A 23,419-nucleotide genomic window follows, 5' to 3' on the forward strand; every position below is an offset into this window, starting at 1 on the left:
CATGGCAATGACCTTTGATAGTCTTGGCAATTTTGTTTTTTGTTCATTCAAAGGGGTAATAATCAAAATCAAACTTGTCGCATTTTGTTATAGCCTTATGGCAATTGTGCTTTTCCTTTTTCCCTTTTTCTGTTTCTACTATGAATTTATGTGAAGAGAGATTCGAACTCGGGTGCAAGAGTAAGCAGGCCTAACCCATTCCATTTTGTTTTTGGCTCCCATTAGAGTTCAAGTGAAGCAACACAATTGAAACAACGAGAATTTGATTCAATAAACTATTATCTATCAATTATAATTAATTGATTGAAAAATTGGAGATTTAAAAAATAAAAATAAAAAAATTCACCAAGCTTAAAGCGAAAACGTTGTCGTTTTGGTTATTGCCTCGCCATACAACACCCGCGTCTCCTTCTCCTTCGTTCGCCTGCCTCCTCCGACTTCATTTTTTTGGGTTGGATCTCTAGCAGTCTACGCAACCCCTGCTTTTTCCGGGACACAGTTGGAATTTGCATTCCATTCTTTTCGATTTTTCCAATTTCTCAAGGACTTTGAGTTCCCGTTTCTTTGAGGTTAAAGGCCTATCAGAATTTTCACATTCCGGAATTACCCCTGCGCCTTTAGCAACATGATTGCATCCTCTTCGTGAAGCCCTAACACCATCGATTGCTTTGGCACAGTACTCGATTCGATCACAATGTAAGTATGGCTCACTTCAATCAACTCGTCGTTTTGGTCTTCAAGTAGAGTTTTGCGTGATTTTGCTTTCACAAAGTTTCATGAATTTTCTTTTTGATCGATTTCTCAGCTGCCAAACAGAGATGACTATATACTGTAGAGAAGTTTATTATGCTCAGTCAACTTTGTTTGTGCAGGTCACAGGAGGAGATAGCAAGGGAAGCGATAAAGCACGCACTGAAGGCTCTTCGGAAGCGGCATTTGCTCGAAGAAGGTGCTCATGCTCCGGCTTTTATCGCTCTTGCGAGGCCAATTGCTCATCAGGTCTTCTCTTAGTTCCTTACAAGCTAGGATTTAGGGTTTTGGTGCTGCTTAAAAATTCTCGATTAAGACAGATAATTAATATTCATGGGCTTTGGTGCTGCTTAATTTGATGTTCAAGGTCATCAGTTTCCATGCAATTAAAATGCTTACAAATTTGGCTTCTTTTTTGTCTTTTGATTGTTTTGAATTAGATATTGAGTTACTTTTGAATGTCTTTGAAAGGGCTCAGAATGGAAGGAGAAAGCAGAGAGTTTGGAACTCGAACTTCAGCAATGTTACAAAGCTCAATCTCGATTGTCCGAGCAACTTGTGGTGGAAGTAGCAGAGTCCAGAGCTTCAAAAGCTTCACTTCAAGAGAAAGAAGCAGCAGTGGCTGATCTCCAAAAGGAGTTAACAGAAAAAAGGTTGACTTTTTTAACTAGTAATAGCAAGCGAGATGCTTTTCAGATTTCAAGATTCTGTATGATTGATTGCAATTGTTGCAGGGATGAATGCTCTCAATTAACGGTTGACTTAGAAGAGAAGATTAAAGCCTTAGAATTGGTTGTGAGTGAGAACAAGGAAATAAGAGCGCAGCTTGAAGAAATGTCTATTAGAGCTAAGAATGCTGAGGCTGAAAGTAAGGTGTTAATTGACCGCTGGATGTTGGAAAAGATGAAGGATGCTGAACGCCTTAACGAGGTATGTATATCAGTTTTATAATCAGACTGAACTTTTGGTTTGGTATAATAGATACCTTTGGTTTGGTATAATAGATACCAGTAGATGTCAATTGCTTTAAGGTGTGATATTATGTTAAAAGACTAGAAACATAGCTATAATGCCTTAGTCTCCTGGGTTGATGTTTCTCGAGGCTCTGATTAATCTCGTGGCTTGCTGTAAGTGGTACCAAGTATTGACATTCACTCTTTTTATGTTGGATGACTAGGCCAATTTGTGCTTAACTGCATACATATGTATTCTTGCCATTGTCATAAGTTCTACGGAAGTACTAGAAAAACCTAAATAAAAAACAATGGTGTATTTTAGCTAATCAATTAGGATATTTGTTGGCATGGGCGTTGCCCCTTTCTTTCATGAGTTTTGATTATTATTTGACGTAACATAAAGCCTTCAGAAAGTATATGTGATATTTTGTTGTTTTGTTTTCCAGTGTATAAGAGTAGGATTTTGATTTTCTTTGGCTCTTGAAAGGGATTTGTTTATAAATTTTCTACCTGTTTTACATATAATGTATATTGGGGTAACTCAGTTTTTCTTTATTTAATTTAGGCAAATGCACTCTATGAAGATATGATTGAGCGGCTCAGGGCCAGTGGTCTGGAAAAACTTGCTAGGCAGCAAGTAGATGGTGTGGTCCGCCAAAGTGAAGAAGGTGCTGAGTACTTTGTGGAGTCAACAATTCCCTCTGCATGCAAGAGCAGGATCCATGCCCATGAAGGTGGCTGTGCTTCCATATTATTTGAGTACAATTCTGGCAAATTGATTACTGGAGGACAGGATGGGTCCATCAAAATGTGGGATACAAACACTGGGGCACTAAATCATACACTTCATGGTTGCATTGGTTCCGTTCTTGATATTACCATTACCCATGATAATAGATCTATCATTGCAGCAAGCAGCTCAAACAAATTGTATGCCTGGGATGTTAGCTCGGGGAGGGTTCGCCATACTCTCACTGGCCACATGGATAAAGTATGTGCTGTAGATGTTAGCAATTCAAGTCGTCATGTTGTGAGTGCAGCCTATGATCGTACCATAAAAGTATGGGATTTGCAGAAAGGTTACTGCACCAACACAATTATTTTCCCCAAAAACTGCAATGCTCTTTGCTTCAGCATGGATGGACAAACCATATGTTCTGGGCACGTTGATGGAAACCTTCGCTTGTGGGATATTGAGAAGGGAAAGCTACTCAGTGAAGTAGCTGCACATTCAAATGCTGTTACATCCATATCTTTGTCCCGAAATGGCAACGTTGTTTTGACAAGTGGGAGAGACAACGTGCATAATTTGTTTGATATGCGGTCTCTGGAAGTCTGCGGCACATTAAGAGCCACAGGAAACAGAGTGGCGTCTAACTGGAGCCGGTCCTGTATCAGTCCAGACGACAATTATGTTGCCGCTGGATCTGCCGATGGTTCTGTGTATATTTGGTCAATCTCTAAGGCCGACATTGTGAGCACTCTGAAGGAACACACTGCATCTGTGCTGTGTTGTTCATGGAGTGGGCATGGAAAACCTCTAGCTTCTGCGGACAAGAACGGCATTGTTTGCACTTGGGCGTGAATCGTTTGGCTGAGGCCGTCTATTCTTGTTTCCACAAGACACATCTCACTCATACATAATGTACACAAGTGTTATTAGATTTGGTGTAAATATTTGATTGATTCATCTCGAATTGTACCATGTGTGCAGTCATTCTTCTCTCTTTCTCATACAAAGTTCCTGAATAAATCTTATTCATTTTTTTTCTGTTCTTGTTTCTTGGCCATAGTTGAGAGTAGGCTTAGCTATGCCAATTGCCACTATAAATTATGATTCAAACAATATTAAATACTTTAAATCAAATTTGCCAATTTTACAATAACTTCCATTCTATATGAAAAATTCCAATAATTAATCCTTACCCATAATAGCTTTCTTGGCCCTAGAAAAATAAAATTTAAAAAAAAAAAAAAAAAAACCCTATCTAATCTGTTGTTCAAACTTCAAATGGGCCAAATAACAACCATGGAATCATTCCTCAATCGGGCCCAACAGGGAGTGGAGCTTCTCTACCTAGTTACTATAAAGCATTCTGGGGTTTGGATTCGACCCGTTTTCGATAACGGAAAGTCCTGCCGGTGGTCTCACTCTCTGGCCTGAAACCTAAAACGGAGATTGGAAGAAGTGAAAGAGAAGCTGAACGATGGTGAAGGTAGCAACCTACTTTGCTATGACTTTGGGAGCTTTTGTGTTCTGGCAATCCATGGATAAAGTCCACGTCTGGATCGCTCTCCATCAGGACGAAAAGGTAAAAAACTCTTCTTTCTCATCATCGCAATTTCTCTTTCGAATTGGGCTGAGAATGTTGGTAATTTTGAATTTGTATTTAGGATTTCAATTCAATTTCAGCTCCAGAAGCTCAAACATTGAGATGGGTCATAATTAAATTGCTCAATTCTTCGTGAAAAATGTTATTTTGATGAGTGAAATGACATGAAATTTGGGGGGGTTAGGTTTGCTTAAAATGTAGTTACTGTTTCCTACCTTTGAGCTTGATTTATTCATTAATTGTTTTCTTGTCAATCAAGAGGGTAATGCTTGGTTAATGGGGATTGAGGAACATAGTTGAACTTGGAATTTCTCCTTAATCATTGTTATTATGCTATATTTATGCAATATAGTGACACTCCTGTGTAGATTAAACCTTTATGAGTTAGAGCCAATTCTTATTCATGGATTTCTTATATGGAGCTCGTCTTCCATGGTGGATTGTGTGTTTCCTCGTGTGTTGCTTATTATCTTTACTAGTTGGGTTACTTGTGTTTCGTTTGTTTCTTTTAAACCACGTACATATTGCATGCCATACTTTGGGTAGAAAGCACAAAATTGTGTAACAGAGAAAAAAGCATTTGCATTTTGGAGTAATAAAACCATTTGTAATTAGATTAATATTCAAATGATAGCAGGAAGCTATTATATTGTGCTTACCTTTTCAATGAACCTTTTTAGTTGATCTTCTCTTATCTTCACATATGGATCATTGTGTTTTGGTGTTTTGGTATTGATTTCCTTTCAAAATCTTCCATTCTTCGATACTGATTTGGGTCTGCTACTGTGTCAGCAAGAAAGACTGGAAAGGGAATTGGAAATTAAGAGGGTTAGAGAAGAGCTGCTGCAGCAAGCCAAACAAAGGGAGACTCAAGCATGATCTACTCGATTGATTTTCTTGTACCCTGGTTTCCCTTTGTTTCCTCTACTTCTGATTTTGTTTGAGCATAGCTCTCTTGAACAGTCTCATGGTTCTGGAATAATTTAACTTGGCATTCATGGGATAGCTAAGTTTTGTCGTATGAATGACTTTGTGTAAGATTTCGAAAATGATATCATATTTTTCAATGTTATAGTGACGCTTTGAAATGTTAATTACCTTATGTTCAGGCACAATTAGAAACAAGTTGTTGGAATATTGTCTATATTTTCCTTTATCTTCAGGCATGAATTCTTGATGTTAGATATTCTGTTACTTACCAAATCATCAATGTCATCAGTGATTTTAGTTGCATCTCATCTCCTGACTTGTTTGACTTGCTAGCTCCATTTCCTTAGAGATGAAACTACGATCACTTTCCCCCCAGTTTCCACCGTAAACTTTTTAACAGCATGAAGTCCTCAAGCCATCCTCATTGTGAGGTTGTTGCTTTCCTGTGAAAGGGTATCTTTCACTACAAGATGCGCTAGATTTCTATTGCTGTCATTAGAGGTTTTTGTTATTTCTTTCATATTTATGACCTTCATTCCTTTGGCTTCCTCTTTAATGTACACACTTGTACCTTCTCTCTTTAGATTGGTTTGTGAAAGTTGGTTATCAAAAGCACTGCATGTTTTTCTTGATAAGCTGCACTGGTTTGCACTTTACATGGTCACGCAGCAATACACAGACGAGCTAGCCAGTTAGGCTTCATGGCGTATCATTTTGAATTTTGTGCTGCCTTTTCACATACAGCCTCACACTTTGAATCCATCGAATGATTTGAAAGATGAGGACATACAAGCAGAGCCATCAACAAACTATTGTGCTAAAGTTGAATGAGATTGAGCCATTGGTTGTGCAGATAAGGTGTTCTTGCACACAGGCACTCTAAAAATTATTGATGAAACCTACCCAACAGATTTTGGATTCTCCTGCTAACAGCTTTTGGATTATTGTTCATTACAAAGATTTTTTCTTCTCCCACACTTAATTGACTTTTTTTTATTTATCACCATTCTTATTGATCATAAATCATCCTACCCAACAAACGTAGCAGTTCTCTTTCATTTTTGTTGTTTTATTTGTTAATACACGTCCATTCTAATTCTTTTTTATCTCTAACACCTAAAATATTGTTACATGTCAAATCATTTGGTGATGAAATTGTTGCGTGCCACCTTATGATACGTGTCGCATCATTTGATGCTTAAAATTTTTGAGACATTTTGTAGTGTATAACATTATTGAAGGTTGTTTTTAAAGTTGTTCTTGTGTCTACAAAGAGATACAAATCGATAAAGCCTCCCTCGCTTTTTTCCGTTTTGATGAAAAAAAAGGCCGTCTCACTTTCTCTACATGTACAAGTGACTAGTCGCCAAATACACTACGCCCGCGTCTTTGTGTGTGAAGTACAAGCGATGTTTTACTTCAACTGCCGACCTAGTCAAATGGTTTGGACTTGTATTTACAAGGTTGAGTCATCTCTTTCTTTGATTGCTTCGGCCTAAAGGAATTTCTTGCATCACATGTTTCTCTAGGTTTCTATAATTTGGGATCATGTTTTTAGAATCTTATTGGCTGAAATTATGGAATCATCTTAATCATAAGGGAAATTCTAGTTACGATCTTGTATTCAGTTCGATCACATGGAAACACAATACCTATTATGTCATAATCACCCATTGAGTGATACATTTGACCCTTGAGTCGGCACATTAAATTGCAAGATTACTCAAATAAAGAGTATATTATCTATCTTTTTTTTTAGCACAAGCGATTGGGGGAGGAGGTTTACACAAATATTCATTGGGTGCATGGGGTTTTGAATATCAACCCACATGGGTGGAGGTGAAAGAGTCCAACCAATTGAGCTATACCTCACTTAGTGAGTGGATTATCTTAATCTAAACACATTAAGCTTAACCACCAGGGAAAAGGCAATTAATTGACTACGCGACAAGCTCAAAACTATCCAATTGTTGCCTATGCCTTGAGTTAAAAGATGATAAAGCAAGCAGTTATCACCACCACTTTATTTTCCACTCTGCAAAGTCGTGGCAAAAGGACTCAATCTACGTAACCCATGCTCCCTTTGCATACATGGTGATGGTATTATAACGTGTTGGGCATGTAATCAACAGAGAGATCAAGTCTAAATGCCCACACAAGCTTTCCATTTTGTAACTGCTAAAATACCCAAATTCTTGCTTCCTTTTTCAAAAGTTCAAAAGCCTCGTATGAACAAAACTAACTAATCTAGGGCATTGCTTGCAGAACCAAAACCAAAACCCATTTCCCACACATCTTTTTAAACTCCACAAAACAATCATCACAGCCCATACATTTTGGCTCTTAATTTTCCTCCATTATTTGAAGAAGTTTGATTTCCACAAGGAACCTGCAACTTACTCTATCCTTTCATCATCACCATCATCACTCTAATTCTGTCCTGAATTCTTTGATCCTCTATATAAAGCAGCACTGAGGTCTCTGCATTCTCATTCTCATCTTGTGTTCAATCTTCATAAGCCAATAGAAATGACTAAGTTTATTTGGGTTGCTCTTGCTCTGTCACTTGCTTTGGTTGTTGGGGTTGCTCAGAGTTTCGACTTCCACGAGAAGGACTTGGCCTCTGAGGACAGCCTGTGGGATTTGTATGAGAGGTGGAGGAGCCATCACACGGTTTCCAGGAGCATTGATGAGAAGCACAAGCGGTTCAATGTATTCAAAGAGAATGTCAAGCATGTCCACAACACTAACAAAGGAGATAAGCCTTACAAGCTGAAGCTGAACAAGTTTGCTGACATGACCAACCATGAGTTCAGGAGCGTTTACGCCGGTTCAAAGGTTAAGCATCATAGGATGCTCCAGGGGGAGCAGCGCGGTGATGGGGGCTTTAGGTATGAAAATGTTGACAGTGTCCCACCCTCTGTTGATTGGAGAAAGAAAGGTGCCGTCACTCCTGTTAAGGATCAAGGCCAGTGTGGTAAGGAAAATTTCCTTCTTTTTTCTAGTTTGTTTCTTTTTGTTTGCCTATAGCAGCACAGAACTGGAAATGTATGAAACTAGGGTGGCCATTAACCGAAGTTCCTTTCGATGATATTTTGCAGGTAGTTGCTGGGCATTTTCAACAGTTGTAGCTGTTGAGGGCATTAATCAAATTAAGACCAATAAGCTGGTTTCATTGTCTGAGCAAGAGTTGGTTGACTGTGACACTGAACAAAATCAAGGATGCAATGGAGGGCTAATGGAATTGGCATTTGAGTTCATCAAACGAAAAGGTGGCCTAACAACAGAGACTAATTACCCTTACCGAGCAGAAGATTCAACATGTAATGTTGCAAAGGTACACGTTTTGTGCACTTACTTTTCAGGGATCGATATATCTTTGTCCATTTTGGATGCTCCTTCACCATATACCCAACATGCTTTTGCAGGAAAATGCTCCAGTAGTGTCAATTGATGGTCATGAGAGTGTGCCTGCAAATAACGAGGATGCATTGCTCAAAGCAGCTGCAAACCAACCTATTTCTGTTGCCATAGATGCGGGAGGTTCTGATTTTCAATTCTACTCTGAGGTAAACTTTCTAACTTGTATTCACTTTTGCTAAGCTAGTGAAACAGAAGGAAAAAGAAAAATCAGATGGTTCATACCGCCATATCTAAATCTGCTCGACGATGATTTGCAGGGGGTATTTACTGGACAATGTGGCACAGAGCTTGATCATGGAGTTGCAGTTGTTGGCTATGGAGCAACACTAGATGGAACCAAGTATTGGATAGTGAAGAACTCCTGGGGCCCTGAGTGGGGAGAGAAGGGTTACATAAGGATGGAGCGTGGCGTCTCTGCGAAAGAGGGGCTCTGTGGAATAGCAGTGGAGGCTTCATATCCCGTCAAGAACTCTTCCACCAACCCTAAAGGATCACTTACCTCCTATCTTAAGGATGAACTCTAAACAACATCCTCCATTGACTCTAAGCTTTGCTGATGTTGCTTCGGTTATAAATAAAAATTGTTGCATGACACATGGCCTCATGGCCAAATAATGTTTCTCATAGATTTGAATTATTCATATATCATCTAAGATCTGTATTTGGTCTGCTAAGCTGAAATAACATTGTCGAATTAATTTCCCCAACTCTATGCCTATTCCTACCAAGCATAACAGAAGTATCATCAAAGCAAGAAAGAAAAGAAGGTTCAAAATCAGAGTATATTTTCAATATATAAAAGCATGATGCTCGATTATCATAAACAATACGAGTACACCAAAACAAATTATAATGTTTTGGACCCCCAACTGATGCGGCAACGTTTCATTTGTACATATCCGGTCTCACTATGAAACCTCATTTATTTACGACAAGTACGGCATTCACGCATCATATGTTTTAAGTTTGAATCCTATGGCATCATGCATGCATAAACTTGTCAACCATAGCACCTAATAGGATCCGTGCAACCCTTTTCAGCAGATTGTTTGTTGCCTTGACCTCCTCCCTTTTCCAGATATTGCTGATGATACTCCTCTGCCCTGTAAAACCTCTTTGCTGGCAGAATCTCAGTCACCACCTTCTTATCCTTCAACTCCACTTGCTTTGCCTCCTTTGATTTCTGGGCCAGACGAGCCTGGTTTTCATTGTAGTAATATATTCCAGATCGATATTGTGTACCAACATCACCACCCTGATACATAAACACATAAATTTATTATTTAATCAATCAGAAAATCATCTAATTTCAAGGTAATATTCTCTTTCATTGGTTATCAATTTGAACCATACACTCATACATTACAGTCTATATCATGTTTATCGAGAAGCAAATATGGTAACCGATAATTTAGCACATTTAGGACAAAATAATGATCACTCATGTATTTAGTTTTGTAATTTTCCTTCTTCAGTTCTTTTAAACTAAAATTTAACGCCTTCAGAAATAAAAACATTCATACATTCAAACAAACAAAAATCTATTGAGAAAATCAATTAACAAAGTACAAAATTCCCAAATTACATAACCAAAAAAAAAAAACTACAGGGCATGAGTTGTACAAAATATATTGAAACAATCTTGATTGATATTCTTTCCACATGTCACTGTCCCATCATATAACTTTTTGGTGCCAGAAATACAGAATTAGCTGAAATTCAGCAATTACTGAGACAGCCTGACAAACCCAAAAATAAAAAAGAAAAGAAATTTGTAGAATCAATTTTATTTGACAGTACATCAAAATTCAAAAGAAAACGCTCAGCACAAAATTAAGTCCAAAAGTGAATCAAAAAAGGCTGGACTGGGCTGGGCTGGGTTACAAAATCAACAGTCCAGAAAACCAAACAAGATTACCTGGCGATTGAGCGTCGTTGGATCATGACGAGCCCAAAAGACAGAGAGCAGATCAGTGTAAGGGCAGACTTCCGGGTCAAACTGGACCCGAACCACCTCCGCGTGGTTGGTGGTTCCGGAGCAAACCAATTTGTAATTCGGATCCTCCACGTGGCCCTGGGAGTAGCCGACTTCGGTCTTGACCACCCCGACCACTCGCTGGAACCTCAGCTCCGCTCCCCAGAAGCACCCGGATCCGAATTGAGCGAACTCGTGACCCGGATTGTCCGGAGCATCGAGGTCCGGTAACAGAGCAGGGTTGGCGGGTCCCGTCTTTTCTGAAGTAGCGGCCATTGTTGGTTCCTGACTGAGTTTTGCGAAATATGATTGATGCAGAGCAATGCGAATTAGTCTTCAACGTTGAATCTGGCCGCCAATCCTCGTCACGTACATTCCCAGCGATCCCGAACGACATGTCGTTGAACTTGCACCACCACACTTCGTATTACTTCACGTGCTTATTGAATATAAATCCATAAATGTACAATTAATCTAACGTGTGGTGGACGTGCCGGAGTGGTTATCGGGCATGACTAGAAATCATGTGGGCTTTGCCCGCGCAGGTTCGAATCCTGCCGTCCACGTTTTTGCAGTCCGAAATTAAATCCTTTTTTCTTTTTCCTAGTTGAGAGTTGAGACCACAACACATGCCCAATTACTTTCTATGAATAAATGAGATTGGGCTTTGGCAAAGGAAAAAAAAATAAAAAAATTGGGCTGAATTTTTGGCTGGGCTCGGGTGAATAACATGTCTAGATTTTTGTTGTGTGTGTGTTTTTTTAATAAATAAGATCGATATTCTAAAATTATTTTAATGTACGAGAAGGAGGGGGTTCGGACTAGGACGCAATCGGGCTTATACAAATGTGATGAATGAGACGTTGACCAAAACAAAGGGTTTAGATGAATGAGATTTGACAAGGCAATATGCTGATATGATGTTGTAGGCTTTGTATCATGGTCCGGTTAGTCATGATGATGTTTTGCAGATCCCTCTCTCATGGCATCTTTGAACACAAAAGTCGTGAGATGAGAGGGCTTTTGAGAATGGTGTTTGCAAATGGAAGTATACAACATCAAGTACTCCAACCAGAAGGGGGCCATGAGAAGATTCCAAGCATGCTTTTGTTTTGTTGCATAAGTGCTTAGCTCAGCTTTTTTTTTCCACTATGTTTTGTTTGCCCTTTCTTCTAGCATCCTCCCTCCCCTACCATGATTTCCCAATTGACCCAGATGGTAATTAGAAAGTGGTGCACAAAACATTAATGTCAGACAAGGCAATAGGAAGGAACATAATATCATTATGTGTTTGGTAATAAGAGTAATGTTATGGAACTCATCAAGCGGTTGATCTTATTTCTATTCGAGATGTGGTACACGAGGCGGAGTATAAACGTAATCATCCTAGTATTTTCATGATAATCATGAAGTCAGTAAGTGAGGGCTGCTGATGGTGTCTGGACTAAAAAAAATCTTTAAAAAGGCAGCACCAACAATGAGACCAAAGAAAGATCGAATCTATAATTACATCTTTAATCTTTTCAGTCTGTTTAGCATTAGAGTCCTAGTTTGCATTTTGCAGTGAAGAAAGGGACCAAAACGTTGTCGGCTTGCACTAACTTCCACCAATTGTGCCCTTGTATTGACCTCTCACAGCTACCAAATTGACCAATCAACATTACTTGGGAATGATTCTTCCCCTACTGAGCTACCAAGACTAAAAATTCCACAAGATAGTAGCGTATAGTCAAATGGAAAACAAGAGAGGCATATGTAAGATCTTTGTAAGCACACAAATAGTATTACTATTACTAAGGTTAGTTTTGGTTATGCCATGACTTTTATTACTTTACCGATAAGATTTTATGAGACGTCATAACATCTTATGGTTGACAGAAACTTACATGTAACGAGGTGTATATGTTTGAATATGATACGTTATGTGACAAATTATTATATTTGTACAAGGATTTCATCAGGCTTGTACGGTGTTATACGTGAAAACAACCGTTAGCATTTAAATGATTAAAAAAGTTAATGAGGATTTATTAGGATTTCGGATATATATCATGTTGACAGAGAAATCCAACTTTGGCCATTAAACAATGTCCTTTTAACCACTTCGTTTAGGACGTTTTGTATAATTAATTATTCTGATAATGAATAGAACCTTGAACTAATCTAGAAGTACATGTGCATTAAAAGGATCAAAATATTAATATTTTCTTGTTGAGTATCAGTTTTTATAATATTTTCTAATTTCCATGATGTGTATTCGAAGGAGGCTCAAGTTTGAAGAGGGAGAGGCTCTTCAACATGCTCCGGCCGGCTTAGCAGTGGTTGAGGCTTCAACATCAGTATTGTTAATGTTATGTACGTTTTTAAGGACGGGCAAAGAAAACATTTGCAAGTTACATATTTTTTAAACAATAAAGTGTGGAAAATGTTTGATGTACACTATAAGTCTTCTTATTTTTTAAGCAACACACTAATGTAACAATTTAAGTATTCACATAACGCAGAACACGCTATCAATTTTCTTTTCACAAATCGGTTTACGGATAACGTTTTTAATCATTTGAATTATAAGTTTTTAAATACGAGATTAAACAAAATCAAACGGAAATGTATAGATATTCTAAATTATACCAAATCACATGAGAAATCATATGTTTAAATATAAATATGAAACCAAACAGGACATGATAATACCCCCCCGATTTGGTAACAAGGCAAACTATGTTAACCCAAATTTCTACTAGGGTTAACCTTCTATCCTCCCTCAAGGAAGAAGCACAACTCCCACTTCAATATACAATACACAAATTTTGGACATCTGGGGGAAAATTGACATTGTGGTAACAAAAAAAAAATTCATACCACTAATTTGCCGCAGACCTAATTAACGACGACTAATTAATCACAATCTGAAGGTTCGAATCCCATGGCTGCATCTGGTTTCTCCTAATTCCTCCTCTCTCTTCCTCTTGGGCAGGGACAAGGAAGATATTGTTCTGGCTGACACCACCTTCCTCACAAGCAGTTTCCACCTTGCATCATCTTTCTTTTTCTCTTGCTGCATTTTCAACTTGAATTGCCTGTCGCATTCCCAAAACGACGCCATATTAATAAATATCAATGCTAGCTGCTAAATAAATTGGATACTCATAATTGACTAATGGACTAGTTGCACAAGGAAAAGCACAATTAGCTGAGCTTAATGCCCCACCCATCCATGATATTTTATTTGCCACTTGTTATTTTATGAACCAAAATAAGCCAAGGGATTGAGGGAACCTCATTTGTTTGGCTTTATTAGCCAACTTATGTCTCCTTCCTCCCTATTAAATCATGATAAGCACAAGCTGTCACACTGGTACCTTCTATCAGAATTAAGGGAACAGCATCTAATTAAAATATCTAGTAGTACGCATTGTATGGTCGAAATTTACAGTTTGACAAAAGAACATTAACCGCGATATAACTTTGGGTTGTCATGAGTTAGGTTCCACCCCCATGCCAAAGATGCCTCTATCGTTGAAGTAGGTTTCATTCATATAGAGTATAGACTAGTCAATTCCATCTTAGTCCTATTATGAGATTCCAAACCAGAAAAGGCCAACCCCTCTAAAAAGTGAGTTTTTTTATTTATTTATTATAAAATTGGTTTAATTTCAGGTGGCATACCAAAACATATATACAAATAAAACATGCAAAGAAAACCCATTACTTATTTTAGCTGATAGAATCTTTTGGCATCCTACCAACAACTCCTCCTTTTTTCTTGGTTATTCATTAAACCATAATTAGCATTAATTTGATCATCGTTAATTATATGTTTACCTGCAAAGAGGAACTCTGCAAGAGTCGGGTTGGTCACACATTGACGAGTGAAGCCTAAGAAGCTGCCACATGCGCTTGCAACGCAAGCACCCTCCATTCACCCTCCTTTTACAGGTGGCGAAGTGCTGGATCAACAGCTGCAGCCCTTGACACGTAGAGAACTTGCTGCATGGGCCCCTATTGTGACCTGGCTCCATATCGTAGGGCCCAACACTCGTGCACCCTTCCTTGCATATGTGCTCCAAGCACTCCATGGCCTCACTTAGCTGCAGATACAACCTTTGCTCCTCCCTCAGCTTCCTTGTCTTCTTCTTCCTCTGCTCACAAAAAGGGAAAATTAACTTTCGGTCCTTACAATTACAATATCAAATTGGGGTCAAAATATAAATAAAAATTCCAAGTACGATGTACATCAACAGTTCACAATCATGCGTGAAATTCTAAAAATTTGTCTTACGAAATGAAATAAATAAACATCGTATTAACTTACCGACGCGGTTTCGTCGATGAATTGTAAGATGTCGAGTTCGAGCCAAGGGTCATGATCTTGGAGGAATTTCCAGCCTTCAGTATTCTCGACAGCCTTGAAGTGATTAGCGACCAACTTCAAGCACTTGAGGTAGAGATCCGCTGCGTCGCACATCTTGGCCAGTTGGAGCACATCCACAACGTTTTCGATGGTCAAACGTTGACCCAGCTCCTTGATGCATCTGTGCTTCAGCTGTGGGACCAGGTACACGTGGGACAGCGCGAGTAGATGGATCCCGTACTTCTCCATATGCTCTTCCGTGCACCTGCATCAGGGGGCATTTTCGTCAATTCACTAATAATCATATTTTAAATGTTCCTCCAATTTTGGAAATTAATAATTAAATTAAAATATGTCCGAAACGGACGGTCGCGATGAAATGGTCGGTGCAGATAATTGATACGAGTAAAAACGTGCTAATTAGGAAAAGCGGGCAACGGCAACGAACCTAGAGGAGTAGAGGAAGCGAAGGAAGGCCAATACGGCGTCGTTTGGGACGCCGGTGATCGGAATGACTCGCTCGGAGCTCCGGTGCTTACGTGGCCGATCAATAATGTTTTCCAGCACCGGCGACACTGAGGCCTTCAAAATGCAAAAATGAAGAAAGGAAAATTCAGATCTCTTTTCAAAAATAAAAGAAAGTTAAGTAATGTTTTTGCGTTACGAAAAACAAAAAAGGGAAATGAAATGAGGAGAGGTGTTTGGTAGGTGGAATAGAATGTACCAGAATGCTAGAGTGCGCCGGGATCCGCAGAGCGTCGCAGGTGACGATGTGGACATCGGGTTCGGGTAGGTCTCGTGGGTCGGATTTGGTGCCGGATAGTCCGTACAGGTCATCGGAGATGTTGATGGCTACGGTGGGATTAGTTTCCATTTCTAGAGAGAGCGAGAGAGAGAGAGAGAGAGAGTCAGAGAAGAAAGACAGAGATATTATGAGTAGAAAGAAAGGAGTCTTTTTGTGAGTGTGTTTGTGAGACGATGAAAATGTTTGATGGTCTCCCCTGACTTTATAGAGAATTTGAGATTTTTTCATTTTTTATTTTTTATTTTTTATTTTTTTTGTTGTTAAGTCAGGTTCCGAGAATGAAACGCAAAAGAACAAATATAAAACAACCCAGTGCGACTGCTGTTTGTGCGCCTCAGTCTCACGCGCCATTTAAGAGCCACATAAACATTATGTAGGCTCTTATTGTGTGATTATAAATTGATCAAAGAAAATATATGTTACCAAAAGAGTAGACATGGTATAGATTTTGATAATATTTTCTTTTGGCAATTTGAGGGCTAGAATGGGCCGAACAAGGCTGTACCCAACCCTAATTGCTTATCTTAAAAATGAATATAGAAAAAAATATTGTTTTCTTATACACTTTGATCTCGTTTGGTTCACTGAACAGATTTAAGGGGAAATTACTTCCCATGTCATTTCCTGAGGGATGGGAAATGGAAGATTCATTTTCCACGTTTGATAATGTCGGGAAAGATGTGCATTGAATGTTGGCTCATTTTCTCAAACTTTCCTATAATAAGGGAAAACAAAACCTAAATTGAGAGGAGGGCTTCACTTTCCTCATACTTTCCCATGTACTAGGCAACTATTTCCCATGCATGGACTTACCAAATATGAAAAAGTAATTAATTTCCTATCTCAAAACCCCCTTTTTCATGAACCAAACGGGGCCTCTATGCTTATATATTTCTTTACATTTTTACCTTGACTTTTACCTTAATTTGTATTATTACTTGGTTGACGGAAATGTCCAAAGTAAATTGTGCGTGTGGGAAGCATCCATCATTTGCTAGCTAATAACAATATTTCCATCTCTACCCCTGCCAACTTGGGAACTTGCTTTTTTTATTTTAGTGATTATCCAAGATTATATAGATAATATTTTCGATCTGACGTGTAAGGTTTAGCCCACAATACCCACTTGGCACTCTACGAACAAACCCAATAAGGCCGGACTTAAAAAACCAGAAGGCCAAATTATAATAAGCGGCCTTTCGCCGTAGGGAGAGGATGACTCAATCCGACGTGCCCGTCCTCATCCTTTCCATCTCACCTGCTCCGATCACAAACTAATATCCACGTATACTTACACGTGTCAACAGCCCATCTTCACTGCAAAAATAAATAAATAAATACATCAAGATATTAGTTTAATTAAGTCGGGTGCAAAATTAGCCATCAATTAGCGCCGTATTTGGGCCCACTGAAACGACAGGTCTTATTTCCTCACACGTGTCCAGGAAGTCGGCGATCACCGCTTGCGTTTAGAGCAGACGACACGTTTTCGAGTGCCAGTGAGGTCGGTACTGGCGTGCTAACTGTCGTTTTTCAGGCAAACGAAACTATTTTTATTTTATACTTCTCAAATACCTGAGCTGACCTAATGGGATACGAAACTTTGCTATGTGGTGTCTTTCTCAGAAGTTAGAAGAGAATAATGCAAACCTTTGCATAGCTAAGCATGTTATTAACAAGCATTTATGGCATGCACCTGAAGAAAAATTAAAAATGATAATGATTTCTTATGAATCCAAGGGCAGGGGTTCCACCGTAGCTAGTAGCCACGTACTGTTTGATGCAAGATCCAAGGGGCTATCTTCCGAGAATAAGAATCTACCATGCGGGGCATTCTGGTTAGATGAGGATCAATTCAGCTCGTCAGGACTCTTTCAATTGGAGTTCTTATTGAAAGCAGTGTGGCTCATGACTGTTGATCAACTCCTTGCAGGTTCTGGAACTTTTATGCAGTTTGAACGCAACCATTGTTGGCTTGGCAGTTAGCTCTGAAGCATCCATAGATTTACCTTGGTGTGTTGGTCTTGGTAGGCTACTCTGTTTTGCCACAATATTTTTGGTTATATTTCATCTTCTCTGTATAGCTCTGCTCATAATTTTATATTTTCTGACTCCAATATGTAGGGAACTGGGGTTTTAATTATGATATAATATTTCAATAAACAGAATATTTTAAAAGTATAGCCGGGCGGCTATACCCTCAAATAGTTGAAGCGTATAGCCTACACGAATCTTTAAAGAGTATAGCCGTTCGGCTAGACCCTGCCTGAAGTCGTTGAGGATATTGAGGTTCAGAAGCCTATCCATAACTACTGTGAAGGACAATAGTAAAATTCGAATTGATGTAGAAAAGAAATTTGGACAACATCATACCTTGGGCATTACTTCAACTGCGACTGCTGAAACATAACTTGATATAGCCCGGATGCCGCGCGGCTAAATAGAATATTTTAAAAGTGTAGCGGTGCGGTTAGACTCTATAAAATTGGGATATACAAAATTATGATCTCACTGCTGTATTAGCTATAATAAATAATGGAAACAAGTTGTTCCCAATAATCAATGAGTGTGAGACAACCACGAGAATAGGTAGATAAACTTTCCTACCAAAGTAGTTAACACATCCACCCAAGTGCAGAATACAGAATGAGTCAAAGGGAGAAACTGACAGTAACTTGTACTAAAAAGATTTGTTAATTTAAGTTTCAGCTTCTGTTTTCAACTAAAATTGATTTTTACATCAACTCAACTATCTGCATCAAATTTGATTTTATCCCCCAACAGTAGAATTACTCGAGTCAGGTAGAAACATGAAGCTCTCACAACCATAAAATGAATAGGAAAGAAATTAAATAAGGGAGCTATGGGTATTGCCAAACTCACATTGATCTTCTGTATATATTCATCACAGTACCGAAGCTTATAACCATGATACCTATCCACGAACAAGAACCTCCGTATGCCATACTTTCTGAGGTTGTAAGAAATACATAGCCGCGCAGCTATACCCTTTAAGTAGATATTTTAAAGCTATACTCTTTGAATAGAATATTTTAACAGTATAGCCGGGCGGCTATACTCTTTACATAAAAAGCAGGCATGCCTCACACATCTTTCTTATATCAGACAGCTTCTTGTGGTTGTGGCAATAAGCCTAGTGACAGATTCTTTTAACTTCGTCATTTCCAGAAGGACAATGATAAGATGAGAAAGTTTTGAATAAAACAGCATTGCCAGAGCAAAACATTCATATGGCTCACACCGAACCACCAACGACAAGGAAACAGAACACTATTGATACAAATTCTTCCTCTTATCAAATAAGGAAAAAGGAAAAGTTTTGAAGACCAAACAAGATGCTGCGGGCAAAAAGACAGGTATCACAGTTGAATCACATATCTGGAATTGATATTTACTAGCATGTTTAGCACATCTGAACAAAATAAAAAGAAATAAGAGGCATAACAACAAGATATTGATCATACGTACGCACCTAAAGATATACCTAAATCGATCAATGTGAACTGTTAAAACACGAGCAGGCTTGCTATTTAATGTGTCTGGGCCTTGGCTGACAACTTCCTGGTTGTTGACAGCATTAATTCAGTATCATCACCCACAGAAGAACTTATATGTACACTTTCTTCTGGAAATGAATTACACACCTGTAAAGGAGTAACGACGGCCAAGCACAAGGCCTCCAAAGCTCTCTTAGCATGGTCAGGTGGAAGTTCAGTAATGACCTTACTGCAGAAGAGAGTTCAGTAGATGTTCAGATAATCAACAGAATGAGGTACTAGATTGATCACGCAACGTCAGAAGATGCAGAAGATATAGTTTACCTTAAGGCTCAACTAGATGCAACGAACGCTCAGCTGAACCATCCATGACAGATGAACTATAAGTATTAAAAATACATTACCTGTCTGAAGTACTTGAGGATGTTGAGGTAGTTTTAGAAGCCTATCCATAACCTGTTCACATAAAAAAACATATATATAAAAATAAACCCTTAAAAAAGTGAGTATTATTAGATCATACCTTGGGAATTACTTCATTCTCAACTACTATATATCTTCTTTGAAAAGGATCACTCCTTCAAAGAAGATATATTAATCCTTGAATATTTCAGACAGTGCTTTTCAAGCCTGAACATTACTAGTATTAAAGAACTGGCTCAAGCTTTGGCCTCTCATTCTCCTTATGAAGTTCCAATATCTACCATTAAGATTAGACATCTGCATTGCCAGAATGCCAGGTCAGTTCTAAGTTCTGACTATTGATCAACTCCTTGCAGGTATGCCCCTTTAAATAGAATATTTAAAATGTCTAGCCGGGCGGCTGTACCCTTAAAATAGAATATTTAAACAGTATAGCCGAACGGCAATACCCTATGAGTAGAATATTTTAAACGTTGGCCGCACGGCTATACTCTATAAATTGAATATTTTAAGGTATCGCTGCTCGGCTATACTCATTGAATAGAAAGTTTTTAAAGTATAGCCGACCGGCTATCCTCTACAAATAGAACATTTTAAAATTATAGCTGGGCAATTATACTTTGTAAAGTTTTTACAGTTTAGCCGGCCGGCTATACGCTTGAAATATAACATTTCAACGATAGAGCCGCCCGGCTATACGCTTAAATTAGAAAGCAGGCATGCCTCACAGATTAGTGCAATCGAAGAATGTCCAAATGGAATGTAATGTGGTATTTCATTGCTTCTTGTTCTTCCATTAAGTTGAAGTTCAGTTGTAGGAAAATTATTAACCATTTTCCCATAAACAAATCTATATTCTATAAATAGAATATTTAAAAGCATAGCTGCGGGTCGATACCTTATTATGATAAATGAGGAAATTAGTTCTCAAATCTTTTGATAGCCATTTAATTTATGTGACAAAAGGTATCATGGTAGATCCATGTATGAAAGAATCATTTCTTGGGAAAACCAGTAAATAGAAGATTGATACAAACAGCAACAAAAAGGAAAATATATATACATGCTAAAGAACATGAACAAGTTCGATTGCATTATGTAACTGTGACTTCCAGGATCGATTGCATTTGTATACATGCTAAAGAACATGAACAAGTTGATATGTTGAATTGGAATGCAATGCTCAGCAAGCTTTCCTTTGTTTGAAGAAGTAAATCATAATTTAGATGAACGGCTAGATAGAGCATGGCTAACGAGCTCCCTCCTCAAGATCTTTCCTGCCGGAGATTTCAGAATCGAGTTGATAAACGATACATGTCGAATCTTCTTGTAGGGTGCAACCTACAATAAGAAACCAACTTCAATGTGAGAACAGGAACTTTGGAAGTATGGATGTTAATTATGAAAAGAATCAATTGGATTTTTTTACAAGTATTCAGGAGCATACTTGTTTTGCAACAAAATCCATAACTGCAGCCTCATTGATATTGCTTCTAGGCTTTCTAACTACATAGACCATGGGAGTCTGCCCTGCTTTTTCATCAGGATACCTGCTTCAGAAACAGCAACGGGCAGAAATCAGAACTAGTATACCTTGAGGAGGTAAACAGATACATGAAATATACTGCAAATTCTTTCAGAAACTATGATCTTCTACCATGTAACCATGCCACTAACTATGCAAGAAAGTGGAGGCAAAAGACCAGATTTCTCATAAAGGCAAACTTATCGGCAAAATATCCGTCAAAATTTTCTTCAATGATCTCATAAGTTCTTGAATTTCTTTTGTTTTTTGTTTTTCTATGGACCAGTTTCTTTTCCTAGCTAAATACTTCTAAAACAAAAGTGACAAATAAGAGATTAAAGTCTTCAATTGATAGATTGATGCCATAGAGCATGGAAAGAAACTAGCTTTTCACAAGCAAAGAATGTCATAGTACTAGATACATACGGAATCACAGCGGCATCGGCAATGTCGGGATGGGATTGAAGTATATGTTCCAACTCAGCTGGTGTACCTGCAATTTGTTCCAGACATAGGGAGACCAAACCACACATTACTCAAATGGACTGATCAAATACTTATACAACCGTCTTCGTTATGACTTTAACTCTCGAAGGATCTCTCTAGCAATCACCTGATAGGCCTTGTTGTACTTGATCAATTCCTTTAACCTGTCAACTATGTAGAGGAACTCCTCATCATCAAAGAAACAAAGATCACCCATCTTCAACCACCCGTCTGAGTGATCACCTGTCTTCAACCACCCGTCTGAGTCCAAGGTCTCAGCAGTTGCCTTGTCATATCCTACATAACCTGTAAGTCAAATGGTTTTACAAAGATCAGTTAGATTAGGTAATGGTGTCCTGACTCATGGCTAGAACTTGCTCCTATATTAACCGACTTGTAAGAAAAGGCACCGAAAACTTATAAATTATCTTAAGATAAACTATTTCTGCAATGTAGGACACTTGTGACATGACAAAGTCTCATTATCTTAAGATGTTGTTAAAATAAACACATCTGCCGAGAGTGAGAATCTACCCTACCATGCGGGGCATTCTGGTTAGATGAGGATCATGATATATGGGGTGCTAAATCTAATAGAGATCAATTTTAGCTCAGCTCGTCAGGACTCTTTCAATTGGAGTGCTTACTGAAAGAACTGGCTCATGTTTTGGCCTCTCATCCTCCTTATGAAGTTCCCATATCTACCATTAAGGTTGGACATCTGCATTGCCAGAATGCCAGGTCAGTTGTAAGTTCTGACTGTTGATCAACTCCTTGCTGGTTCTGGAAATTTTAAAATCTTGGTGTCTTTTACACGTATGATTGAATTTTAAATTATGGTTCTGTTTTCTGTAAGGTTCTTTAGAACATTTTAAGGGAGTGCTTAGTGGTGATTACTTTTGTTCCTCATAGCTTTTGATTTCTTGATAATTAAGGGTTGTAATAGTTTATTTCTTTTATGTTAGGCCCAGGGTTCTGAGATCTTCTACAGTTTGAACGCAACCAGTGTTGGCTTGGCAGTTAGCTCTGAAGGATCGATAGATTTTACCTTGGTGTGTTGGTCTTGGTAGGTTACTCTGTTTTGCCACAATATTTTTGGTTATATTTCATCTTCTCTGTATGGCTCTGCTCATATTTTATATTTTCTGACTCCAATATGTAGGGGAACGGGGGTTAATATTACAAACGTAGAGCCGCGCGGCTACACCCTTTAAATATAATATTTTAACGGTATAGCCGTTCGGCTATACTCTGTAAACAGAATATTTTGAACCGTATCGCCGAACGGCTATACTCTATAAATAGAATATTTTAACGCTATAAATGGAATATTTTTAAAAGTATAGCCGCGCGGCTGTACTCTATGAATAGAATATTTTAAACGTATAGCCGCCCGGCTGTACGCTATAAATATATACGAATTGTTTGAGAAATATTACCATTCCAGACTCGTTTTCTTCCGTTCTGTTTTTTCCTTCTTTTGTTTGCAAAACGTTTGCTGGCACTTGTTAATCTACACATTCCAGACTAGTTGTCTTAATTATCAATGACAATTTCAGCTTTCTCTCTCTCTCTCTCTAGATGTAATTTTACAACAAAAATTTTGGGAAAGAAAGATTATATTTAGAATGACAATATAAGTACAGAAAAATCATATGCTTTTGGTTTTGGATCCATACATGAAGCAACAACTCTAGTGAAAAGAGAACAATTTTGGGAAAGGAGATTAAGATATATGAGTATGGAAATCTGTTACACCACAAGTAATATTCAGCAAGTAATGTATTATGTAGGAACCCACCCTTACAGATGAAAAATTTGCTAAATGCAGAATCTTGAACAAGGTTTGATAATTGATAGCTAAAACTTCACCCAAGTACAAGATACAGAATGAGTCAAAGGGAGAAACTGACAGTAAATTGTAGTAAAAGTTTTTGTTAA

General features: G+C 38.3%; 6 protein-coding genes and 1 non-coding gene across 7 annotated transcripts; 4 read left to right on the forward strand and 3 right to left on the reverse strand.

Annotated features, from left to right (window-relative positions):
- On the forward strand, positions 195 to 5,133 carry LOC18776861 (autophagy-related protein 16). Its single transcript, XM_007209848.2, has 6 exons — positions 195 to 696; positions 873 to 999; positions 1,222 to 1,403; positions 1,485 to 1,680; positions 2,272 to 4,018; positions 4,832 to 5,133. Coding segments are annotated over exons 1-5 (1,527 nt in total). The 5' UTR covers positions 195 to 694; the 3' UTR covers positions 3,292 to 4,018; positions 4,832 to 5,133.
- LOC18776737 lies at positions 3,892 to 5,153 on the forward strand. The gene is made up of 2 exons (XM_007209773.2): positions 3,892 to 4,018; positions 4,832 to 5,153. The coding sequence occupies exons 1-2, from the start codon at positions 3,914 to 3,916 to the stop codon at positions 4,916 to 4,918; spliced, it is 192 nt and encodes a 63-aa protein (XP_007209835.1). The 5' UTR covers positions 3,892 to 3,913; the 3' UTR covers positions 4,919 to 5,153.
- LOC18776662 (vignain) lies at positions 7,163 to 9,099 on the forward strand. Its single transcript, XM_007209215.2, has 4 exons — positions 7,163 to 7,946; positions 8,071 to 8,306; positions 8,398 to 8,538; positions 8,650 to 9,099. The coding sequence occupies exons 1-4, from the start codon at positions 7,499 to 7,501 to the stop codon at positions 8,914 to 8,916; spliced, it is 1,092 nt and encodes a 363-aa protein (XP_007209277.1). The 5' UTR covers positions 7,163 to 7,498; the 3' UTR covers positions 8,917 to 9,099.
- Positions 9,156 to 10,700, reverse strand: LOC18776143 (peptide methionine sulfoxide reductase). Its single transcript, XM_007209566.2, has 2 exons — positions 10,311 to 10,700; positions 9,156 to 9,647 (listed from the first exon to the last, which is right to left on the reverse strand). Exons 1-2 carry the CDS (start codon positions 10,641 to 10,643, stop codon positions 9,393 to 9,395), a joined length of 588 nt encoding a protein of 195 aa, XP_007209628.1. The 5' UTR covers positions 10,644 to 10,700; the 3' UTR covers positions 9,156 to 9,392.
- TRNAS-AGA lies at positions 10,852 to 10,933 on the forward strand. The gene has a single exon. It is a non-coding gene; the product is annotated as a tRNA-Ser (tRNA).
- On the reverse strand, positions 12,955 to 15,836 carry LOC18776476 (BTB/POZ and TAZ domain-containing protein 1). Its single transcript, XM_007209127.2, has 5 exons — positions 15,446 to 15,836; positions 15,170 to 15,303; positions 14,683 to 14,986; positions 14,193 to 14,509; positions 12,955 to 13,447 (listed from the first exon to the last, which is right to left on the reverse strand). Exons 1-5 carry the CDS (start codon positions 15,752 to 15,754, stop codon positions 13,270 to 13,272), a joined length of 1,242 nt encoding a protein of 413 aa, XP_007209189.1. The 5' UTR covers positions 15,755 to 15,836; the 3' UTR covers positions 12,955 to 13,269.
- LOC18776062 (4-coumarate--CoA ligase-like 5) lies at positions 20,683 to 22,205 on the reverse strand. The gene is made up of 5 exons (XM_020564772.1): positions 22,184 to 22,205; positions 21,604 to 21,784; positions 21,419 to 21,484; positions 20,915 to 21,017; positions 20,683 to 20,808 (listed from the first exon to the last, which is right to left on the reverse strand). Exons 1-5 carry the CDS (start codon positions 22,203 to 22,205, stop codon positions 20,683 to 20,685), a joined length of 498 nt encoding a protein of 165 aa, XP_020420361.1.

This window comes from Prunus persica, chromosome G5 (genome assembly GCF_000346465.2).
Source record: "Prunus persica cultivar Lovell chromosome G5, Prunus_persica_NCBIv2, whole genome shotgun sequence".
Taxonomy (NCBI): Eukaryota; Viridiplantae; Streptophyta; class Magnoliopsida; order Rosales; family Rosaceae; genus Prunus; species Prunus persica.